Source organism: Lissotriton helveticus, chromosome 9 (genome assembly GCF_964261635.1).
Source record: "Lissotriton helveticus chromosome 9, aLisHel1.1, whole genome shotgun sequence".
Lineage (NCBI taxonomy): Eukaryota > Metazoa > Chordata > Amphibia > Caudata > Salamandridae > Lissotriton > Lissotriton helveticus.
Window position 1 is genome coordinate 147,015,329 of NC_136070.1, and position 18,614 is coordinate 147,033,942.

Consider the following 18,614-nt stretch of genomic DNA (forward strand, 5'->3'; position numbering starts at 1 on the left):
CAGGCAGGGCAGGCCAAACGCCGTTGTGTGTATGCTGGAGGGTCTAGAAACACTTGACTGCAGCTTCAATGCACCTCCACGTGCCGCAGTAAACCCAGGTCTGTGCGGTTGTGGGTGCCCGCAGTGTAATGTCTCTCAGCTGGCGCGTGGCACTCCCCTTCTCGCTAGGCCCAAAGCCCCCGCACAGTGCCACACGTGTCTCCGATGGTGTCGATCTTGTGGCAGAAGCGCAGCCGGCCAGCCGCCGCCGGGGCCCCGCAGGCCAGCCGACCGCAAGGAGCTCAGGGGGGAGTCTGCAGCACTCGGAGCCATGCAACGGCCCCACCAGCAGAACGCGCGCCTCTCAACAGGCGGGGGTCTTCAGTGGGGTTCCAGCGCTGTCCTCACGTGGGCTTCGGTGTCTATCCCAGGCCCCTCGTAGCATCTGCCTCTCACAGTGGCGCCGTGTATGCGCAGGGAGGGGGGCCTCGTCCAGTGGCCAGGGCCGTCCGGCAAGGCCCGGAGGGCGGGTCCCGCTCACCCGGCTCTCCAGGTCCACCCGTGCTTCGCTGGCAGCACCTCAGGGGTCGCGCCGTCTCCGGACGCAGGGGCAGGCAGGCAAGCAGCCGCGCCCTCGACTCGGGCCGCCGCCAGTACAATGGCCGAGTCTCACCGGCCAGGTCCCCGCGCCCCTCCAGCTCAGGTCACCTGCAGTCTCCCGGGAGCCATAGGGAGCTAGGGTCGGAGCGATGAGATAGCTCACAGGTCTCGGTCCCGGTGTGCAGGGAGGCCGTGTAGGTCAGGTCGCGGGCCGCATGGTGGGGCCTAGATGACAGGTCGAAGCCGCGGCCTCTCATGGACTCCCCCACCGTCCGGGTGGCAGCGAGTCCAGCCAGAGGCCCACAGGAAAGTCCGGTGCTGACAGGTCGGGCCTTCAGGTCAAAAGTCGGCTAGAATGCCGAGAACGGCTCCGTGGTGGTCCTCCTGCAATCTCAGGCGGCCGCGTGAAAAATTGACGGAGAATCAGCCCAGGGAAGGGGAGCTCGGTTCGGAGCTCTACCCGGCTGCAACCTCCGCCATTGCGTGCTTAGCCACGCCCCCCGCAGACAGCGGCCATTGATGACAAGGACGGGAGCTTGGGCGTCCAGATGGGGCAGTAGGTCCAGAGCGTTTCTAAAATGTGTCAGCCATCTTGGCTTCTCAGGCCACACCCTCTGGTCAGTTGTTTTTTATTTCATGTTTATTTATTTATTTATAAAGTTTTATATAGCGCGAACTTGACCCTAGAGGGTATTAGACCGATTGACATTTATGATCGTTGGGTTAAACGTTACATCAGTTACAAGAGCATAGTAAGGTACAATACACAAAAAAAAATGTAGGAGGGAGGGGAAGAAGGAGTCATAGCAGGGAGACGAGACAGAACTGTGTCCAATGTCCGGCTGGGTAGGTGACGTTCGAGGGGGAAACCAGGGCCAATCTCCTCAATCTAGCAGCTCCACCTGGCATCAGCCATGTTGCTCAGGTCTCAGTGTTCAGGAAAAACAGTTTTGAGTTGATTTAATTTGAAAAGTTTTATATAGCGCTGGATAGACTTGGAGTTATCAGAGCGATTTACCAGAGGATCGTTGCATTACAAGGTACATCTAAAAGGTTTTAGCGCTGGCTAGACCCAGAGGTATCAGAGCGCTTTACCAGAGGATCGTTGCGTTACAAGTTACATCAGTTACAATAGCGTAGTATCGTACAGTAAACAAAAAGGAGGTTGCATGAATTAGTAGGAAAGGAGGGGAGGAAGGAGCCATAGCAGGGAGACGAGGAAGAACTGTGCCCAAAGTCCGTCTGGGTAGGTGACGTGGGGGACACCAGGGCCAATCTCCTCAATAGCTGTTTAGCAGTTCCACCGGGTATCAGCCATGTTGCTCAGGTCTCAGCGTTAAGGAAAAACAATTTTGAATAGATAGCCCCTACTCTTTCAAGACCTGGCATCTTCGACATTGCAGAAAAGTCGTGAATTTCGACCTATCACAGCCCTTCTGCGCTCCAAGGATGTTGCATACTCCTGGGGACATCCGTTTAGACTCATCTTTAAATGGGAGGGAAAGCTGCACCGGCTTCATTCACTTGAGGAAGCTGCGTTGCTTCTTCGTCTTCCAGAGATTGACTGCGACATGCTGGAGAAGCCTGCTTCCACTGGACGCCGAGCTGATACTGCAAGATGGCAGCGAGTGGGGAACTCACCACGGAGTCTGCGCCCAGACCCAGATGCTATGGCCAAAGAACGCTCTGCAATCCTTCAATCCCTGTCAGGGGACTTGAATGCTGCAGACTGATACGTATCAACTGAGGTGCCGTGATTTCCAAAATTAATGGGTCTTACCATGCTTTCTCTGGCGGGGCGTGGTGCAGGGAGGGAGCGGCGGGAGATCCTGCTATGCATCTCATGCCTCACCACTTGGCAGGTAGCCTGGACTTTTGTGGACAAAACACGTAAATATTTTTTGTTATTTGTTTTTGTTGTGGGTTTTGGGTTTTTCTCCTCCTCTTCCGCAGTTTGATGGCGGAATGCTACCTTTTACTCCACCCCCTTTTGTTACTTCTGCAGGATTGGGTGCGCCTCTATGTAGCCCATGTAGGGATTCCTTCTCATGGCTTCTAACATTAACATTGTGTCCCTTAATGTCAAGGGGCTGAACAGCTCTGCTAAACGACTTGCTAACCTGTCCAATCTTGAGCAGTCAGACTCTCATATTTGTATGCTTCAGGAGCCACACCTGATGTCCAAAGATACGCGCAGATTGAGATCCAGAGTGTTCCCCCATCAGATGTTCTCTTCCGCCACTTCCAAGACGGCGGGGGTAGCAATCCTGTTTTCCGCTCAGTTCCATGTAGGCAGTAAACAAGCTGAGATCAGAGGGAGACTCCTGGCACACACCATTACCTTAGATGCACACGCGCTCCCGATCGCTACGGTGTATGTCCCCAACGGTGGGGAAGAGGGCTTTATTAAGGAAGTCATACATGAGCTTACGGGTCTTCCGGACAAAACACTGCTGCTAGGGGGGGGGGCTTTAACTTAGCATTTCATAGTGATGTAGACCGCTCTGGACAGAGATGGGGGCAGTCAGGGGCCCTTTCTAGGGAAGGGAAGCAACTACTAGCAGAGGCTGGACTTACCAATATTTGGAGACTCCGTAATCCAGGTGCTAGGGCATACACCTTCTATTCACACCCACACAAGACTTACGCTAGAATCGACTATGTCCTCATTTCTGACTCCCTGACGTGACAGACGCGGGATGTGGAGATCCTTCCCTGCACTTCTGGTGACTACGTGAGACCACGCTACAACGCCCTTCAGTGGTACAATAAATTCAGCGATGCATAACGGAATATTTAGATCTTAATGACTCTCCTACCATCCCTATGACGACCCTATGGGAAGCAATGTAAGCAGTGGTTCAGGGGGAATTTATTGGCATAGCAGTGGCTGACAATAAAGATAGACGAGAGAAGAAGGAGCGATTGACCGGGGAGGGGGCCGAATTGGAGCATATACATCAGAGGACGGGGGCGCCCAGGGTCTGGAAACTTCTTAAAGCGGCCAGAAAACGGTTAGCAGGGTTAGATGTTGACCGGGCCGAATATGCAGCCCTTCGTCTGAAACATGCTTTCTATGTGGGGGGAGATTGCTGCGGGAGCCTCCTTGCTAATCGACTCCGGGCACAACGTCAAGCTTATAAGGTCACCAAGATACAGGACTTGCAGGAGAAGGACTGTGTGGATGACCCTGAGATCGTAGAGGCTTTTACGCAATTCTATGAGACTTTATAAGCAGCCCAATCTTACCTGAGAATGAACCGACTTCTTATCTTCAGGATGTGGCCACAGCTAAATTATTACCAAACCAGGCGGCAGAATTGGAGGCCCCCATTCGGCTAGAGGAGATTATATCGGCAATCTCTCGTCTGAAACTCAATAAGTTGCCTGGCCTGGACGGGTTCTCCTCTGTTTTTTATAAAAAGTTTTGTGGGATACTAGCCCCACTTCTGGTGCGTGTTTTTAATTTGCTTGGGTCCACCCCGACTTCCTCCTTCCCACCCTCTATCCTGTAGGCTTTAATAACGGTGATCCCTAAACCCGGTAAAGACAAACGCCTTTGTGGTTCTTACCGCCCTATATCCCTTCTCAATGTAGACCTAAAGATCTTCACGGGTATTCTGGCAGCCAGACTTTCTCATCACCTACCCGGGCTGATTGACCCTGATCAATCTGGAATTGTCCCCGGACGACAATGCTCTGATAATACCAAACGGCTCCTCCATCTAATAGATCGCTTGGAACGCTTCCCAGACCAGCGCATGATCCTCTCTGTTAACGTGGAAAAAGCATTTGACAGGGTCCATCGGCTGTATCTCCGGGCGACCCTGGTTCACTTTGGCTTACCAGATCGCTTTATCGATTGGATCTTTGGTAGCTACACGTCTCCTACAGCTACAGTCAGGGTATATGGGGTGGCCTCTTCGGCCGTTCTTATTCGTAGAGGGTCCAGGCAGGGGTGCCTGCTGTCACCGCTCCTGTTCGCTCTATACATGGAGCCGTTGGCCCAAATAATCCGGGATGACCCTGATATGAAAGGAGCATGCTTCGGGGGCTCGGAACATAAGCTCTGCTTATATGCAGACGATGTGGTGGCGATGCTGGAACACCCCAGCGACTCTCTGCCAGCTTTTCTGGACAAACTGGATTGGTTCGCTCTTGCCTCAAGCTTCCAAATTAATGTGCACAAGTCACAAACTCTCAATTTATCTTTGGGACCCGAAACTCTGGGGCTCCTACAGCGCACTTATCCGATCCAGTGGGCCCGTGACTCCATTCCCTACTTGGGTTGCAAGTATCCGCTACTATCGCAGCCACCAGAACGACCAATTATACAGCGTTCCTGAAGCATATTCGCGACTCCCTTAGGAAATAGAGACCACATTCTCTTTCATGGTTGGGGCGTATAGCAGCGGTGAAAATGGTGATATTGCCCCAGGTTCTCTACCTGTTCCACACACTCCCTCTGACGCCGCCAATTGGGGCCATACGCGCAATGCAACGTGACGTTGAGCGCTTTGCCTGGCGAGACCAGAGGGCTCGGCTGAGTCAGGAACTTACTTATAGAGACCTGATGGAGGGGGGGGTTGTGCATTCCTGAGCTTCTAGCTTACTGGCGGGCGGTCCAAATGAGGGTGCTAGTGGAGTGGTCCTGTCCGGAATCCGAAAAACACTGGCTGTTTAGGGATAGGTCCCTAGCTGGTCAGCCTTTATGATGGGTTTCTTTTCTCTCACGCATGGGACGCCCTCGCAACCTATATCTCTCGGAGGTGACTTGCCCTACATTATTAGCATGGGACAAGACTGCGACTTCTAGGGGGCTCATGGTGTTCCCATCCCCGATCACGCCTATAGCACCAAACCCTGACTTCACCCCAGGTCTTGACCCCCGGGAATTCCATCATTGGACAGCAAAGGCCTGCCGCTCCATAGGCGATGGGAAGTTCCTCGAACAATTATGCTGGGAGGGGGAGTTGGGTAGAGCACTCACACAGAAGGAATGAAAGGTTATTTATTATAGGGCCCGGCGAACTGCACGCATTGTCGCCTCTATTGAGACTGCCACTAAAGTAGCTACCTATTGTTACTTAACCCCAATAAGACTTCATAGGGGCAATCCTTCTCGTAGCTCACAATGCTGGCGAGCCTGTGGTTCACAGGGCACCCTCACCCACTTACTGTGGGAGTGCCCCCTCCTGGGGACATACTGGCAGAAGATTCTCGACGAACTCAGATTCCAAGAATTCCAATCTATGTTCTTTTGGGCCTCCCTAATGCCCTTACCTTTTCCCTTACATCCAGGAGGGGTAAGCAGATGGCATTAGCCTTAGGGGCGGCACTCCATAACTTCCTCACATACTGGGGTACCAAGACAGTCCCTACCCGATTAGGATGGCTCTATAGGTTGTGGGCCATCTTGGGGATGGAAAAGATTTCACTCTCCTTAACTAACCCCGGGGCTTCCTTCCACGACCTATGGGTGCTCTTTCTCATGCTACTGACATCAGAATTTACAGAGCTTACCTGCCCCAAATAACTAAGACTTTTGAGACTCGCAGACACTCCTACATAGATTGCCCCCAACACATCCACCACGTAGTATGCTTTAGGAGGTCCCTCCCCAGAATACTGTCCACTCCTTTAGTGCATAGGGGTGTATTCTTTTTCAGGTAGGAGGAGGGGGAGGGTTGTTTCTTCCTTCGTTCATTTTGTTTATGATTGCCGCACTTAGCAATGCGACTGCCGGGTTGCACCTCGATGACTGTAGAGCACAATGGCTCGTTCGTTTTTAGGTCGAGGCTACCGTCCCTCAGCGAAGCTGGGGGCGGAGCCGAAGATTTAATGATTTCAACAGTGGGGCTTTATTTCACCTCTCTCTTCCATTGGCTAGCTTCGTAAATAGAGGCTAGCCATTGGAAGAGATGTGTGTCAATTACTATTTTCCCCGCCTTGATGCGATTCGTGGGCGTTTCTGGCTCTTTTTTAAGTCCCGCCCATTTTTCATCGTCATTCGGAGGTGTTTACTTTTTTTTTTTTTTGCCGGCGCTTTTCTTTTGCCATTTCTCCCGACCGCAGCTGGAAGAAGGTTGTGCTACCCGCCCGCCCCCCCTCTCGTTGTGCTTGTTTCTTTACTTTCTTTCGCTTTTTGTGTTTCAGCATTTCTTGTTTTTGTTGTCTTCGGGGCAGGCCCGGACGCTGTTTTGCCGTCCTGGGGTCGCCGCGTTCTTGTTGTTTTAGTTTCCTCTACTTCCGATTTCCGAAAGAACAGAAAGCTGGCAGTACATTTGTATACGAACAACACGCCACTTCCATGTTGCCCCGACCTGACCTTTAGCATTCTAGTTGTTTATGTTTATGTTTATGTTTTATAAGCTTATATAGCGCTATATCACCCAGGGGTATCTAAGCGCTGTTTAGCCCACTCACTTCCGCCTTTAGCCCCGCCCTTCCGAGAGACGATTCTTTGCGACCACGAGTAGTTATCCTAGACTCACTCTCCCGGCCTCAGACCCAACACCCGGTTCCAAGAGAGCAGCTACCGCCATACCTCCACTCGACACACGATCTCAGGTAAGCCCGACCCCTGCTTTACCCCGGTACAGCCGTTTTTACACGCTGTGCCCGCTTGCTACCGCACCACTCTGACCTACTCCGTTCCCCCCTTAGATCGTGGGCCTTGGATGTACCCGTCCACAGGTTTCGCATTTGGCACCACCGCCTAACAGGACTCCAATTTCTACGTGTTCACGCGCCAACTTTACACCGCAGCCTGGTCATATCCCCGCCGAACCTACAGTAAGACCCTACCTTCCACATCCAGTGTCGGCCGACTTATATGCCTGCACTTCGCTAGCTACTTCGCCCACTAAATCGCCCACGAAATCCAGATTCTTTACTTCCAGTCCCTACATCTCTACAGAGAGAACCTCCGGTACTTTTGCCAACATGTTGGTTTTTCCTTTCTTCTTCTATCAACTTACTTTTCCATGACACTCCCTGCTTTAAACTATAGACACCACAGACATTACCACTGTCATAATGTTTTACTATGTTTTACATGAAGACCATAACTTATGAAATTACCGCATAGGGTTTTGTATACAATAGCGAGGCACCATTATCCGATAATTGTATTTCTGTCTCATTTGACACACCATGCATGTTTATGTAACTTTCCTCGATAAACTTAAACTGTTTTGTAAATGCATTTGCTCCTATGTTCTTCCCGGGATCGTCCACACATTTTGGCCCTTCTTGACCGTTAGATGCTCGCTTTTCTTGAACCATCGTTTAAGGCTACTGATTTTAGTTAATTTTCATGTTTTTGATATCATGGTTCGTTATTGCCATAGAATATGTTCTATTGCATGTGGACATTTTTGTCTTCTTTTAGAAACAGCCGCAGTCAGAACAACAGAGTTTACCCAATAGTCTTTATTTTCAGTTTATTTAGTTACCATTACTGTTTGGAATGTACATCTCCTTTGCGCCTTTGTATAGACTTTTTTGTCTTCTCTTAGGAATGCCTGCAATATCCTTATGTCATTCTTACTTCACCATGTATGCCTTTTTATGCACTATGTCACCACACGCAATTTCGGTATGTATGTACCTTTTAATTAAAGTGTCACGTTATGTTTTCTCTCACACTATAGGGTTTCCACAAACTAGGGGTGTCTTTACCAGAAAATCTTCCACCATTAGGTTTCTTTAAGATTCAGATCATTCAGTCTTCTCCCAAGTACTGTTAGACACCATTCATTTTCTCAATTAGTATCTTGTTTCATTTTCCACCTTTGCTTAATATTTTCAATACTTATGTCCTTCCCAGCCCTGAAGAGTCATATCTTCACACGATGTGACGAAACATGTGTCGGCTTGCTTTATTTCGAATGTACTGATCAAGACTGAACTATAAATCACTCTTCATGCACCGCTGGATCTCGACTTTTTTGTTAATGAACTGTACCTAACTGTATGGTTTTTACATAAAAACCAGTCACCCTAAACAAGTGCGCAGGACCTTTGTTTATATTGTTTTGTCTGGGTTTGTTCCCCTGACCTGCTTGCACCACTATACCTTTGTATACATCTATCTAACCTATAATCGCACATGCTTGAGCGCCAATTCTTCCTGTCCTCCACTCAAACCCAATCGCTTCTTATGACATTTGAATAGTGTTTGACAACACTGTTGGATGACTTTTTGTCACAATAGTTTACTTTTTTTTTTTAAATATTAGTGTCCGACCCCCTTTTCTAATTATACTTAATACTTTTGCTACTTTTTTTTAACTAATGTGATTTCGTTGCTGCTAGCCCATGTTCTCCATCCTCCGTGGGTTGTGCCTTTAGCAGACAGTGTTTGTTGCTTTACATATTCTGTTACCGCATTTTCATTTTGCACTATACTGCGCTTCAAACATCACTGTTAACCAATTTTCACTTTGTCAATGTATGTTGGTTTTTCTAAAATGTTATTCTTTGGGACTAACAGTTACCTTAACCCCTTTCCATGGTGCCCCACTGAGAACGAATGCTCTTTTCATCCGGTTATAGCAGTTGTGTAAGGCTAAATGAGAAGAGTTAATATAACACCCAGGATAATTTGCTGCATGGCTAAATACTTTAAAGTTTCCTAAAGGCGAGACCGTTGCATTGCAAATGCTTGTTTTCTTCTCTTTCCTAACATCAATAAAAGAAATTTAAACAAAAACAAAATTTAGGTTGGGCGGATGAATTTACTTTTCAGTTGTACGTTTGACTTCTAGTTAAAGATTAGGCTTTATGGCTTCTGGACTATTATTTGGACTTTTTACACTCCAAAACACAGTCAAGGGTAGAAATTTACATGTGCAGATATCCCCGCACATAGATTCCCTTCAGTGAAGTACCTCAAGCCATCCATGGACATTTCAGGTAACCAGCAAGACAGGAATGGCTGTTTACATTGAATTAATTATTATGATATTGTGTATAAAATAATTCCAATTAAATTAAAGAAATTGAGGAAAACACAAATTTAGCTATTACCTAACAGAGCAATTAACTTACACAATAGCACTCCACGTGGGATAGCCAGAAAGATTGTCGCAACACAGTTTCTGCTACAAGATTGATAACGTATGGATAATAAATTGTGGGAATGATTTATGTGCCAATGTAAGTTAGTGGAGAAAATGGGATCCCGTCCAACACTACAGCTGTATGACTCACTGACTGCAGGGCATGGGGCACAGGAAGAGTCTTATTTATTTCCATGCATTCGCATTTGGGCTGCTTAGTTCACTGTAGAGCTTCATAGTGGAGATACACATCCAAAGTTGTCATAGTGAGGTGAAGAGAACACAGGAGCAACAGAAAAGTGAGAATTGGTAACAACTCCTTCATCTTACCTTACATTTATATGAGGGGAATGTGCCCTTGGAAATGGGCCAATTTACTGATCTCAGGTCTGGGTAACGAATGGCTCTGTGCCATTGAGGACACCATGTTCCGACCCAGGTCATTTATTTACTTGGACTGTGCACTCTGCAATTGGGTTAACAGGGCTAAAATTTAGACATCAGTGGTTTATAAAGGGAAAACTGTGCTGGATTGTAACTGGGGGCCCGATTCACAGAACTAACTTAAGACAAAATCCTAAACTTACTAACATTTTGGTATTCACAGAAGGCACTTACTCATTTTGGTATTCACAGAAGGCACTTACTCATTTCGGTATTCGCAGAAGTTAGGAGTCCTAACTTTAGGATTCCTAAATGCCTTCTGTGAATATTGAAAATCTTAAAGTTAGGATTTTTCTCAGTTTAGGAGTAGTAAAGTTAGGACTCCTAACTTTAGGACTCCTAAATGCCTTCTGTGAATACCGAAAGTCTTAACGTTAGGATTTTTCTCAGTTTAGGAGTAGTAAAGTTAGGACTCTTAACTTTAGGACTCCTAAACTGAGAAAAATCCTAACTTTAAGACTTTCGGTATTCACAGAAGGCATTTAGGAGTCCTAAAGTTAGGAGTCCTAACTTTACTACTCCTACACTGAGAAAAATCCTAACTTTAAGACTTTGGGTATTCACGGAAGGAATTTAGGAGTCCTAAAGTTAGGACTCCTAACTTCTGTGAATACCAAAATGAGTAAGTGCCTTCTGTGGATACCACAATGGTAGTTAGTTTAGGATTTTGTCTTAAGTTAGTTCTGTGAATCTGGCCCATGATGTTGCTGGTTGCATTTGGCAACATTGCGGTGTAACTCCTCGCTAAGGCGCTACAAGAGCATTCTATGGTTTACGCCTCCACATCAAAAACATGACTATGCAGTTAAACGTAAATCAAAGAGACATATCGAGTATATCAGCATTTGCAGTGTTTTGATACTGCTATGCAACATATTAAAGCATACTTTTAGAAATTCTGACACTTGGTTTGTTTTGGTTCAACCGTTTCAGTGTTCATGCATATTTATTTTAATTAATTCAGTATTTATAGGACACAACAAAGGAAAACCGAGTGATTTACAGATAACATTGTGAAACATTATAGCAAAAAAAAACCATTTAAATGAGGAAGGAGGCGAAAAAAGAGGTAAGAGCTGCGAGTATGACTTGAGGAGGTGGCCTTGTGGAAAAGCAGGTTGAAGACTATTCTAAAATACTCTTGAAAACTAATCTTCCAGCTTTTAGGGGGAAAGAGTGAGTGTGCTTGATTTAAACTGCATAAACGTGAAACCTTTGTAGACATGCGGCATGAAAGAATAAATACACAGTAGAAAGCAGTAAGAAACAAGGCTGAGAGCATTACCAGAGTAAAGTTCGTGCTCAAAGGGGTTTTCTGTAGAAAAAACATATTTGCCAGCAAGGGGATTCATCACATCCTGCAGTGTCAACGGGGGTGGTGGATCAAAGTGCACCAGTGGCAGAACATCCCCCGTCCTGTTCTGACTGCCCGGCTCATCATCAATCGTCTTTGGGGGGCAATATGAAGGCACCCTGGAACAAGAAACACGTTCTCACACTCAAAGGAGATGGAGAGAGAGAAAACATTGTCAACAAAAGAGTACGTTGCTATTAAAGATCAGCAAAATCACAACAGCAACATTTCTGCAGCATTTTCACTGCATACCCCTTATGCTTTGATTCACAGTCGGTCTGCACCTACTTTTGTACTTGCTCTGCATAGGTGGGAATCCAACTGGTGTACTGGGTTAGAAGGCCAACTTCCAGTGCTCAGAAAAGGAAGTGCAGGGCCCCTAGGTTTTTCTTAGGGCCTCATCACTGCCTCGCCTTGATTCCACCTCATGCCTCTTTCCTCAAACGCCCTACACTTCTGCCTCTTTATCTCACTCCTGCATGTAGTTTTTCATCCCTGCTTATTGACTTTGTCACTGTTTTCCTATATTCGCTTTCTCCTTCTTTCTCCATTTAATGGCTGTCTCTGGATCAAAGTCTGATGATGAACAATAAGTCCCAGCCCCCAAAAATGAGAGATGCTGCCCACCACCTGCAACCACCCGCTCAAATTAGACACTGCCAACTTCCATTCATTCCGCTTGCTGGTATGTTTTTTGTTTGGAGTGCTCTCTGGCTTGATGCAGTCAGTTTCTCTCCTGAACTCGTTTCATCCTTGTCTGCTGGTCCTTACCTACATGCTCCTCGTCACTGTCTCCCCTTTCACCCTTCTTCTTGTTAGAACACTCTCCACTACTGCCCCTGAAATCACCCTTGAGTCTGCTGCTGCCGTCACATCACCTGAGTTCTTCTTTTATCCAAAGATGGCTTCAGGTGAGGTGGTTGTTGTAATCCACCACAGACCCCACCACTGCAAAACTAAACTTCCAGAAAGGTAAGCAATAAGTGGCAGGCTGGATGACCAACAGTTGCCTGAAACTCAACGCCGAGAAAGCAGAAGTCCTCATCCTCAGAACCACCCCTTCAGCTTGGGACAACACCTGGTGGCCCACCGCCCTCGGAAGCCCCCCGACCCCCTGAGACCTCGCCAAAAACCTCGGCATCGTACTTGATTCATCGCTCACCACCAGCTGCTTCAACACCCTCCGCATCCTCCGAAAGACCTTCAAATGGATCCCTCCCGAATCGAGGAAAACTCTCACCCACGCACTCATCACCAGCAAGCTAGACTATGGTAAGGCACTCTAAGCCGGCATCAACAAGTCCCTACTCCGCAAACTGCTAACAATACAGAACACCGCGGTCAGACTCATCCTCGGCGTCCCCCGGCACGAACACATCAGCCAACACCTGCGGCGACTCCACTGGCTTCCCGTGGAGAAGAGAGCCACCTTCAAGATTCTCACTCACGGCTACAAATGCCTGCACAACAACAGACCCAAATAACTCAACCACATATCCAAAAGGAACCTGCGTTCATCCAACCTCGCACTGGCTGAAACCCCACGCATTCTCAGGGCCAGATCAGGTGGAAGATCACCCACATCACAGTCAAGTCCTGGAACGAGCTACAGGCAGACATCAGACTTCTTGAACACCTTCTGGAAGACCCTGAAGACCTGGCTCTTTGGCTGAACAGAGTGGCTCACAGCTGAGCGGTGCGACATACCCCCCCCCCTTGAGACACTCACGGGTGAGTAGCGCGCTTACAATTCCCTGATTGATTGTTTGATTGAATATAGGATAGTAATCAAAGTAATGCGGGAGAATTGACCTGCAGGCAGGGCCGGACTGGCTACCGGGCAGTTGTTTGTGCTGCCGAGCTAGGGGCTAATTTCTCTGTGGTGGGGGCTTATTTCGTTGATGGGGACCTGCGTGAAATAAAAAAAGCAAAACGAATTTCGTTTTGCACACGCAGGTCCCCATCAACGGAATTAGCCCCCAGCACGGCAGCACACACAACTGCCCGGTAGCCAGTCCAGCCCTGCCTGCAGGGAGTATCTTGGTTTGAATTCGCTATGGAAGATGGCAGCCCATTCCAGGTGAACATATTTTCATGGATACCACTCTATCAACCCTTTTCTTAGGGGTGCAAATACGGCTGTGTAGTACTAGACCTCATGGCTGTGAAAGCGTAGGAGTATTGTAGGCCTTCAGGCAGGACCAGGGCTACTGGGAGGACACTTCTATGAGTGACAGGTAGTCTGTGCTTAGAAGTTTAGAGGTGGCCTGGATATGATTGTCAGCCACGGGTTTGTGTGGTTACTGGCAGGCACTTTTCAAATTTAAAACATGTCTAATTGGGTCCTGCTTTATTTCCCAAATTTCAAGTTAGTTTTTCAAATGCCATCTATTTTATTCTAATCCTCTTTTAACTCATTTTATATTTTTAGTTTTACTATCTATATTTTACAAAGTTTTGTCTGAATATGAAGTTATATATATATATCTTATTTATTGTGGAATGGTTTTTAGCGGACTCTTCTACCAAATATACATCTAATGAGAAAAGCCCGGTACTTAGCCAACCACCAAAATGTTGCGACAAATGGACTCCCAGGTCCCCGCGGTTCACCAATGTGACTGAATAACCAAGCCTTGGTACAGTGTTCTGCTGAGACCCCACCTATACATTTAGCCATGTTCCACTAAAGTAAAGGCCAATGAAATCTGTACAGATGTGCATCAAAAGAAACACCAAACCATATACCGTGATGTGCACTCAAAGAGGCGCCCCATTTACCCCTTTGAGGAAGAAGCCACCTTGATTCTAGAACAGAAATGAAGAGTTTGAAATCTATATATTGGATCGAAAAGCATCCTGGGAGGGGGCGTGGCCAAGGCGGCGAACATGGCGGACGCAATATAGAGAGCTCCGTCCCGCCGGCGCAATATCCTCACCTATATCCTGCATAGCCCTAGCCCACGACTGCCCTGGTGAGGAGCCTGACAGCTGGAGGCACAGAGGAAGCTCCGGTGGCGATTTGGGCGATTTTGCGGCGTGTGCTCCGAAGTTCAGTGTCCCGCGACCTGGAGGCCTGTCCCGCCCGTGAAATCCGGGACCTCAAGTTTGTCCGCGCCCGGCCGGAAGTGAGCCAGCGCGGCGTGCGGCGGAGCGGAGTGTGCCGGATCTCGCTCCTGGCGGCGGAAGGACCTGGGGCCGCTTGGAGACCAGCCGACGGCCACTGCGAAGGGATCCCAGCGCCGTCCTGAGGCCTGCTTGTCGTCGGAGGCCGGGTAAGCCGCCATCCCAGGCGGGCGACGATGTGGGGGGAGGGGTAGTACCCTCGGGTGGGACTGCTTCCACTCGGCGGCCTAATCGGACCGCGGGAGCCTGGTGACCCGGATGCAGGGAGGAACTCTATCTTTAGCCCCCCCCGGCCATCATCGACCGTCCCCCTCCCGAGCCCCCCCCTCCCACCCCCATCCCCTGGCGGAGACCCCGGGGCCGGGGTGAGGCCCGAAGGACCTGAGAGTGGAGGCGATTTGCGGGCCCGGTCTGGGTCGTTGGCCCCTGAACGTGCAGAGACGGTTAGCTGACCGACGGAGTGTGCAGTTGGCCGGGAGCTGGCGCTTCTGCCCCCTTGCAGTGCATCAGCGACGCTGGAAGCTATACTTTGCGTACTAGTGCCTATATCTGGGGATGGTGGGCGCGGCGGTGGCGCTGTGACTGTGTCCCCCTGAGCGGCTTGATCGTCCCTCTGTGGCACCTGAAGGGACGGGGGGGCTGCTGCCAGAGGCCCACACCCGGTGTGAAGGAAGGGTTAATCCGGCGCCCCTGCTGCCTGATTGAACTTTATACTTGTGCCAGCGGCTCACCATGACGAGGGGCAGCAATAGTGGCAGCACTGCGAAACAAGGCCCGATTGATTAGTTCACGGGGCCGAGTGGCGGGGCCGGGGCCGCGGGAGGCTCACAGGGACCTGGTCCGGACAATGCGGCCCTCATGGCTGCTATAACGCAGTCCAGAGATATGCTTGATGCGAAAATTGGGGCCGTGGGGGCTGATGTCACCTTGCTCCGGCTGGATCTGCGCAATGCGGTGGCCCGCATTACTGAAACCGAGTCCAGAATCACGGAGGTTGAAGACGATGTAGTGATCCTTAAAAAGAAAGTGGCTGCCATGGAGGGGATTCAGAAGGGCCTCGCGCTCAGGGTTGAAGGCGCGGAAGGTCGGGCCCGGAGAAATAACCTAAGATTTGTGGGATTTCCGGAGGACAGTGAGAAAGGCGATATGGCGGCGTTCCTGACCTGATGGTTGGAGGGGTGGCTCCCCCCGGAGTCCCTATCGCGTTGCTTTGTGGTTGAGAGGGCGCACCGAGCACTTCTCCCGAAGCCGCCTGTAGGTGCTCGCCCTCGGCCGGTGATCGCCAAGCTGCTCAATTACAATGACCGGGACGTTATTCTGCGACAGGCTCGCGCGAAAGAACCCCTAATGTAAGACAATCACAAGATCCTCATATTCCCCGACTATACTAAGCTAGTGCAGCAACAAAGACAATCCTTCACGGCGGCAAAGGCGCGTCTACGAGAACTCAAAATTCAATATGCCCTGCTTTACCCGGCCCGCCTCTGGGTAGTCTTCCAGTCCAAGACACAGTTCTTTAATTCGCCGGAGGAGGTCTTTGCTTGGACAGATGAAACAGTCCGCATCAGGGTGCATACTCCTCCGGGTCGTGATTCTGACTCATCTTCTACGGGCGGACCTTCGAGAACTCCCCTGAGGTCACGTAGCAGGAGCAACTGGCGATTGCGCTCCCAGAAGAGCCAACCTTCCCACAATGGAGAGACGGAGGCAGCTGATGAGGCGGACAATCAAACGTCGGCGTCTTGAGGCCCCGAGACACTCCGCAAATCCTTGATATGGGGCTTGGGTGTTTTCCTAATGGTACATGGTTGCATCGGAGGCGAAGTTTCTACTTGTGACTCTCCGCTTAACTGACTGCTTCATGATGCATGTGTAAAGGGAGGACGTGGGTTGGGGGATGCCTGAAGGAGGGCGGACGTACCCACGGGGTTCTTAGGTTAGTTGGGTAGGGGGTAAGTAGAACTTGAGTGGGTTGTTGGTGGGGATCCATTGGCATAGTAGGTTCCTGGCCTCCCGTTGGGGGCTGGAGATACCCTATTCCGCGACAGGTACTTCAATGTTTGTGAGGTATGGGGTTGGGGGGTGGTCGGGTAGTTGCGGGTTTGAACTGGGGCATCAGAGGGGTGGAGATGCTGTTGGGGTGGCATGGGAGGTGGGGGGCCTAAAGGGGGGAATGGGGATGTTGGGGTAATTAGTTCTAACACAGTGTCCAATCAAGTCCAATTAGAGTTCTATGTGTTCGTGTGGTCCATGACATCCGGGGCCTTGCTCTACTTGCCCCCTGATGGCGGGTGACACTCATGAGACAGAGCCCCCGCTGGCGTCCCTGCGTGTTGTGAGCTGGAATGTGTGGGGAATGCTTGATAAAATCAAGAGGGGTGCAGTCTTGCAGTTGGGAAAGCGATAAAAGGCAGATGTACTACTCCTGCAGGAGACACACCTTCTGGGGACCAAAACTCTAAGCTTGCAGCGATATGGCTATCAGCAGGTATATCACGCTGGTTTTGTGCGGGGATCCCGGGGGGTTGCGGTCCTTGTCCACCGCAGACTGTCCTATTCACATGAAGCGCAATGGGTTGATAGCCATGGCAGGTATGTCTTCATCAAGGGAACGGTGGGAAACAAACCTGTGGTCTTTGGGAGTGTGTATGCCCCACCTCCGCTGCAGGAAGCTCTTGTTGAATTTTTTTTTGATGTGTGGGCCGAAATTCCGAATGTGCTGGCTATGGTGGGTGGTGACTGGAATGACGTGATGAATGGGTGTATGGATCGCTACAGGCCGGGAGGGGGCCAACTGGTGGATACCCCAACTAGATTGAAAAGCATGGTGCAGGGGATGGGCTGGGTGGATGCATGGCGGTACCAGCATGCCCATAGTCGCGAATACACTTATGTCTCTGCAGTCCATGGGTCGTTCTCTGGACTCGACTACTTGTTCATCCCCCGCGACTGGATAGGGCGGGTGGCCTCCACATCCATTCTCCCACGCGGTCTGTCAGATCACTCCCCGATTACGTTGGACCTGCACCTAGACAGGAGACGGCAGCCTTTTAGATGGCGTCTCTCCACATGGCATTTACAGCAAGATAGCTATCAGTCACACATGAGGGAGGCAATACCTCAATACTGGGACAATAATGACAGGCCAGAAACGGATGCTATGACCCTCTGGGAAGCCTTAAAGCCTGTGCTCAGTGGCGTAGATATTGCCTAGTGTGCCGCAGCCCGGGTGGCCCGAAGGGAAGTTATAGTTGATGCGGCAAATAAGGTCCAGGACCTGGAGGTGGAGTGTAGTACTGGAGGTAGTGCTGATGGCGTACGACGGCTGCTCCTTATGCAACAATCATACACCTCTCTGCTGATGGACGAGGCTCGCCAACTCTGGTTGGCTACTCAAAGTAGGATCTATCAGTGGGGGGACAAATCAAGTGCCATGCTCTATAGGCTCTGCCAAAACACATTCCAGGCGCACTCCCTACCGGGCCTCTGTGATGAGGCGGGAGACGCGGTGACGGCCCCGGCTGCTATAGCGGCCAGCTTTGCGCGCTACTATGTGACCCAGTATGCCCCTCGGGAATCTCTTCCGGCAGAGGAGGTAGACAAATTTCTAGCGGATCTCCCGCCACGGGCACTTTCCGATGAGGGACGTGCCAAACTTGACCACCCGCTGTCAGCCGAGGAGCTGGGCGCGGCGCTAGAGGAACTGAACACTGGCAAGGCCCCTGGGCCCAACGGCTTCCCCTGTGAGTTCATGAAGACATTTCATCTCCAATTGGGAGTCTACTATAGGCGGGCGCTGGAGGCGGCCAGGGTCAGTGGTCGCCTTCCGGACTGGCGACACGCGGAAATTGTGGTTTTCTGTAAACCTGGGAGGTCTCCTACGCAACATGAGTCTTACAGGCCAATTTCGCTCCTGAATGTAGAGGCGAAGCTGCTGGCAAAGGCCTTGGCCAATCGTCTGCTCCCATACATAACAGACCAGGCCGGGTTCATGCCCCATAGGGCGACACGACACAATATCAGGCGTGCACAGGTGGTGGTGGAGG

The 18,614-nt window shown here is 50.0% G+C and overlaps 1 protein-coding gene across 1 annotated transcript in view; it reads right to left on the reverse strand.

Annotated features, from left to right (window-relative positions):
• Window positions 1-18,614, reverse strand: part of HEATR4 (HEAT repeat containing 4) — a 427,614-nt gene that overhangs the window by 327,749 nt on the left and 81,251 nt on the right. Inside the window, exon 3 of the mRNA XM_078659659.1 lies at window positions 11,374-11,561. Coding sequence (XP_078515785.1) covers window positions 11,374-11,561 — 188 coding nt within the window. The remainder of the gene's footprint in view (window positions 1-11,373; window positions 11,562-18,614) is intronic.